The 6,732-nt window shown below is 32.8% G+C and overlaps 1 protein-coding gene across 1 annotated transcript; it reads right to left on the bottom strand.

Moving 5' to 3' along the window:
- Positions 1-981: 981 nt before the first annotated feature.
- LOC120217881 (uncharacterized protein C630.12) lies at positions 982-6,434 on the bottom strand. Its single transcript, XM_039214906.1, has 13 exons — positions 6,140-6,434; positions 5,148-5,207; positions 4,900-5,078; positions 4,334-4,469; positions 3,502-3,598; positions 2,975-3,034; positions 2,786-2,886; positions 2,652-2,686; positions 2,488-2,545; positions 2,156-2,230; positions 1,929-2,086; positions 1,572-1,835; positions 982-1,391 (listed from the first exon to the last, which is right to left on the bottom strand). Exons 1-13 carry the CDS (start codon positions 6,284-6,286, stop codon positions 1,145-1,147), a joined length of 1,617 nt encoding a protein of 538 aa, XP_039070837.1. The 5' UTR covers positions 6,287-6,434; the 3' UTR covers positions 982-1,144.
- Positions 6,435-6,732: the final 298 nt, after the last annotated feature.

Below are 6,732 nucleotides of genomic sequence, written 5' to 3'. Positions count from 1 at the left end.
ATAACAATGTTGTAATAAACATTTGGCAGCATGAGACCATTCCATATTCCCATAAATGAAGCAGACAACAAAGTAATGATATAAAAATAAACATTTTTTTAATGATTAGAAAAAAGAATTACTCATTAGAAATACACACATTGTTATTGTTGCTATATACTAATGAGTAATTCTTTTTTCAATCATTAAAAAAATATTTTTGAAAAGTATTTGGTATTATGGAATTTATTTGTCTTGATATTAATGACAGATTTAGATCATTTCTACCTTACTGGTAATCAGTATTCAATGGTGACCGTTGCAGCCGATAAATGAAGGTGATGATTACTTAGTGAAATAGATGGACATGTAACTTCCACGTCAACAAAAAACAATCTAAGTCAGCAAAAAATCGATCATGTCACTCTATTATTTCTGATTTGTTGTTCGAGCAACTATAAAAATTTAATGTATGAAGTTTAGTGACCACTTTAAAAAAAATTAAATTTTAGTGACCTAAACAAGAATTAAAGTAAAGTTGTATGACAGAAATTTGTAGTTTACCCAATTTGTATTTGACATAGATACTGGGGAGTATAACTATTACTCCTTATTTATTAATTTCATCATTATTAACTAAAGTAAATTTTTTGTTATACATTTATAGATTTTAAAATAATATAGTTGATTGTAATTTTTTTTCTTTTTCCATTTAATTCAATTCAATCACCATCTCACTACTAATTTTAATTTCATCACTACAATATTCAATCTCAAGACTACATCAACCAGTTAACTCTGAAATCAATGTCACCCCATCCAAATAAACCCTCACTAAACAATTTTATTGAAAAAGTGATTTTTTTTTCTGAAAAAATTAAGGACCAAATTCAACTAAAAAAAAAGACCAAATTGACAAAAAGTCACTATATAAATCATTTGTAGTTTCAGGATTTATCCCTAATAAAATGGGAACATTAAGAAATTATCTCATTCACATTATCACGCTTTAAATTGCCAACTACATGCTTCTAGCTATTAGTTAATAATGTTACAGAAAAACAAAAGATTATCAGAGGTTATACAATATGAATTACCTAGCATTCATATGCGTAAGTGTACAGAGAACTCAGTTTGGCATAACATATCATGTTCGATTCGAACATCATTTTTCAATCCAATCTTTGAACAACAACATCATGTATAGAGGAATGTTCACCGCGGCAATAAGAATAAGCATTCGGAATGTGCGAACGAATCTCTGTATTACGATCTTCACCTTCGATTTGCTTGCTCTAGGTGGTAACTTCTTTGGATCAACCTCGGAATCTGCATTTGTGCCCATATTCAAGCACACCTCTGTCTGCTGATTAACACTCTTTTTAGCAGTTGCTCTAATCACAGCATTGCCCCTGTAACAAGGGAAACAAATGAAGAAAAAATAATCAGAACAAAAGGGAATACTTGGTAAATTTACAAGTGGCAATATGCAATAAGTAATATGTAATTAATCAAATACTAATACTACAGTTTTCATGTACAGGCTGCAGTTATTAACGAGACTCGAATATGAAAATGTTGAGCTTAAGCACCTCTCCAACGAGCCTCCATCATTTGTGTGAACGACAGGTTGGGTTAAAACCTTCTTAACAAGATGCATCGATCCATCTGCACTCCAAATCATCTCATACTCGCAATTCTCATCTTCATTTTTCTCTTTCGTCCCATGACGAAAGGTGAAACTTATTGACTTTCTGACACATTCCCCCATATCATAAACGCGAGCACAAAAGCTCAGACCACTAGTTGGCCACAATACGAGAGAAAGGACAGTCAAAACAAATAGTATTATATACCTGAAAAATGAGAATTTTAAAGAATTGTTACTCAGACCGATATAAAAGCTCATAAGTGGAAACCACAACCATTATTCTCTATATAATAGTTACCATATGTAAATGTGTGTCTGCATTGGAAGAAAGCACAGATGAGTAAGTACAGCTTCTTCTGGCTTCAATGTATCTAGGAGTGAAGAGTTTCTAATAGATAACAGCATGAAAGACGGATAGAGGTTCCCTTGCTGCCAACTTATAGTCCCTAAAGTGTGCTGCGTGTTATCAGGTAAAAACGTCAAGTCATGAATAGAAGGAAAATGTGCTAAACATCATATCCTCACCTCTGTTACAGGTCTACCCTTTGATTCATGTGTCACTGTACACTGATCATGATCATGACCGGATAAAACAAAAACCTGCCAAAACCACAAAATTGTCTCATGCAAGTAGTTGCAAATATCTTAAAACATCACCTTTGTAATGCATGTCAGACAAAATTCTCTCTATGTACATATGAATGAATATATGCAGAAATGTCAGCATGCATGCAAACATATATACATGAATATTTGTAAATGTGACTATATGCAAGCATTCATATATATATGAATGCATATCACTGAGAGCGAGTGTGCTCATGTACAAGATCACTTCAGGAAAGGATTAAAAATACCGGTTTGATTAAGTTTAGCAATTGGTTTGATGATTCCTTGGTGATGTAGTTTTGATACCTGCAACAGATTTCAACTGTCAAGAAGGTATTAACCCTAAAAAACCAACAGTTATGACTTGAAATAGATTCCTTCTATGGTAAGAAGAAAAGAGGAAGAGGCTTACGTTACTTCTTTATCATAAACATGATGTTGTATTCGCTGAACATGAAAAGTGTAGGAATTCGTAAGTATAAATATCAATCAAATTATTCTACAAAATGCAGTGGGAGAGAGAGAGAGGATAATAATCCTGAATACCTGATTGATAATTGGAGAGCTACGATGCAGTCCACAATCGGTCCAATCCCTCCGATATAATGGAATATGGGTCAACAAAACTCTTGGATGTAATTGATGATCTAAAGAAATGTGAAATATAGATAAATCATTTAAACAGTCGAGTCCAAACATCACATAAACAAGGAAATGCAAGTCAATATCAAAAACCTGAGGAGACATTGGTAACAAAATCCCAAGTTGCAGAAGCAAAACTTCCTTCTTGATTCGCTGCAATGTGTGCAAAGGTTAGATTGCCTATTTCAAATATGAGGTGACATATACCAAGTTGGAAAATTAAATGTAACCACATTTTCAGATGCAATGTATTCGCGTATATATATTTAAATAAATTTCCTTTGAGACATCCAATGATATATTAATGATTCAATTATTTCATACATTACGTCAACTATAGAGAGCAAATAAGTCACTCTATAACATAGTAACGCATAAAGCATGCAATGCTGCTGCAGCAGCACTTCTTGTTATGAGAAACAGTCTAGTTCAACTAGGATGATAAAACAACTTTCTGGTAGAATTACGGATAATTGTATGGTTAAGAAATAAAAATAAAAGAGAAAGAAAATAATTAGGAGAAGATGAAAGAAATCCAAGTTCTACGCTATCAGATTCCTAGTTTCATGAACACGGAAAATTACAATAGATAGACAAGAATCAGATTCCTTCTTGTTTACCGTCTAGAGTTTGAGCATCAACAGCTACGAACTCCACTTCCCCAACCATGAATCGATAATTTCTGCTCCCAAATTCTTTTTCATACCTTCTAACCACCTACATTTATGTAAAACTATGAGCTATTTCTATCGGAAGAAGGACCAAGAACAAGATATAATTTTACTTTGCCAAAAAAGCAACATATAGTTTTCGTGGATAACATAAGAGTCGAACATGAATTTTACTCTACTCAACCCAAGAAATCACTAAACACAACAACCTGAAGCAAATTAGATTTATGTATTCACATATATTCCAAAAATTTCAAAGTGAAAAGCGCAAAGCTCACGTCTATAGCTATTGCAATTTAACTCTCCAAAACTTAACTTAGCCCCGACATAACTGTAAAGAGTATTGATCATCCATTCATTGTCAATCCTTTCCCCACTCCAATTCTCTCATTAACATATTCATTTTCAATCCCTTCCACCCTCCAGTACACTTCAAAAATACTCCAATAGTTTAGCATTTTGGCCTTTCTTTAGTTTTTTTTAATCTTTTTCTTACTTCCTATTTAATGTAAACTTAGCTTAGCCCTACTGTTAAGGGTATTGATCAACCATTCATTTTTAGTCCGTTCCACACTCCAATTCCCTTTCGAAATTATTCTAATAGTTTAGCATTTTGTCTCTCCTTTAATTTTAATCTCTTTTCTTACTTTAGTTTTTTCTTTCTTTTCCACATCATAACCATTCCATGCTCATGATGCAAATAAAACTACTGGAATAAAATAAAATCATGCTTAGTTCTAGAAAGTAAACAAATTTTTGTAATATCGAGATGAGTAAATACCTCCGGCATTTGAGACTGAAGAGATGCATAACCAATATCATGGTTTCCAGGAAGGTGATAAACTTTAATATTGGAATATATTTCTTCTGAATATAGACCAAACATATGCTTCAGTCGGCTTAACGATTCCTGCCATCTGATCAACCAAAGAATGTCAAGGCCACTCTATATTAGAAAGGTAACTGAAGAGTTTTAAAGCAACACAGTTCCTCATTAGACAAACAAAATAGTGAAGTGAGGATACAAAGAAATGTTCTTGATGGTGGTAGTAGTACTAATAAAACCTCATTTAATATGCATTTAGCAGCATAAGCATGGAAGAAAAAGGATGAGGTAATTTTAGTGTAAAGCATCCAAGTAAAAGAACATGATGTGAGAAATAAATTTTTCACTTCCCAGAATGTGCTTAAAGCCTTAAATTTCATTTCAAAATCAAGATGATGGATTGAGTAATTTCATCTAGCAAAGCCTGCCCAACCCAGAAAAATGCATATCTATATAGATAAATTAACTTTAAAGTAGTTAAAATGAAGTTTCAAGTAAAAACAGAGGGTTACAGGCCTTACTCTTCATTTGATAAAAAAGGACCTCCATCAAAATAATCACCCAAAAACAAGACCACGTCTGGTTTGAAGGGACGGATGGATGATAAAAAGGCTCTGCGCATATACAAATCTGTATAGAATTGTACAACCTCCAAAGCAAGTGATTTAGGTGGCAATCGAAGGGAGGTTTTATCCATGATCTGTTAAAGACGTCAAATAATATATTAGAATGAGACAATGGATGACTAACAGGAACAAGAAAAGCACACCTGAGGATCAGCCACAACAGCGACTTTCACATAATCAGCTGCATGTCTTTGTCCGTTCGTCTAAAGTTGCAAAACAAAAACTGTTAGTTCCACTGTCAATCCACTCACAAGGATGAGAACACGTGCACTAAAGCATGTATGTGTCTGTGTGTGTATGCTTAAGAGATTAATTGCATCGATGTGTTCTATGTGAATTATATGGGGCTATCATCCACAATTACACCCAGAGAATCATTAATTGAGTACACTATAGTTTTAAGGAACTTAAACAGATGCCACGAATTCCAGAAATGAGAGTCATTCAAAACCTAGATTCCCCTGTACTGAGTATAACAGATTAGCACCAAGTAAGCATCATTCCCGTTTATATAAGTAAATAACAAAAAGAAAAAAGATCAGTTAAAAACATTGTAAGTTCGTTTCTTTTGCTACTTTTTTTTAATTCCAGAAGGGGAAAAAACGAGAAGAGCATTTCGCATATAAATAATGTTTTGAGTAATTCAACTTTAAAATTAAACTATTATCCATGAAATTAATGGCTTCACTTTCCCAAAATTACTTATGAACTTCGAATATGTATTAATCAAACCTATGAAATAGCTTTGAATCATTTACCTCAGGATTTTCACCAAATCTTATGAAAGAAAAAATACAAATTGCCTCAGGCACCGATAGCACAGTTGTAAATATCAATAATTTCTCAATGATGAAAATTAAAACGTAAAATTTATTAAAAATATACTAAATGCCACCACGGATCTGGTTGACTTCTGTCAATATTTTTTTTATAAAAAAATCTGGCTAAATAGAACTCAATTTTTTAACATTTTTCATCCCCTTAAAATTTGATTTATAATTGCATCTTCTATAATCAACATATTTCTCAGATTTTAACATGTTAATGCTCGTAAATTGAAAAAAAAAATGGAAATGAGATCAATTCAAAAGCTGAAAAAGAAAAAATTAGTGAAATGAGAAGGCAAGAACATTACAGTGAAATTGGAAGAAGATGCTGAAGAAAGGTGAGGCCAAGAGCAAGAGAAAAGAAAGGGCATGTAAAAGGAGAACATCTCGCCGTAAAGGATGGTTGCCGTCCATATTAGGCACAGAACCAGAGTCAACTTCTCGTGCTCTTTCATTGACTCTTCCCTTTTTAGCTCAGAACCCTTCGGATGTCGTCGGAGAGTGGGACTCAGCCACGAGATCCGGCGGATTAGTGCAGCACAGCTTGAGTCTAACGAGCTAACCGGAGAGTTTTATCTTTTTAGGAATGTGAACTAACAAAAAATTCAGACACAAATGTTAAAGATGTTTTTATCCCCGTGTTGATTTATATGCATTACCTAGATAGTTTCAGACAATTGTTAAAGACGTTTCTATCCCTTGTGTAGATTATAGGACTAATTTTATTTTAGATAAAACTTCACTCTTTCATTTTCTACCGTCTTATTTTTATCTTCAGTTTTGAAAAATAATATTTTAATCTTTTACATCATCAGTTTATTATATTTTAATCATCAAATTAGTAATTTTTATTAATTTGAGAATGTGACGTGTTAGTAAAAATAATTAAATTTGAATTTAG

This window comes from Hibiscus syriacus, unplaced genomic scaffold (genome assembly GCF_006381635.1).
Source record: "Hibiscus syriacus cultivar Baekdansim isolate YM2019G1 unplaced genomic scaffold, ASM638163v2 tig00110194_pilon, whole genome shotgun sequence".
NCBI lineage: Eukaryota > Viridiplantae > Streptophyta > Magnoliopsida > Malvales > Malvaceae > Hibiscus > Hibiscus syriacus.
This window is presented reverse-complemented; position numbering and strand designations above follow the sequence as displayed.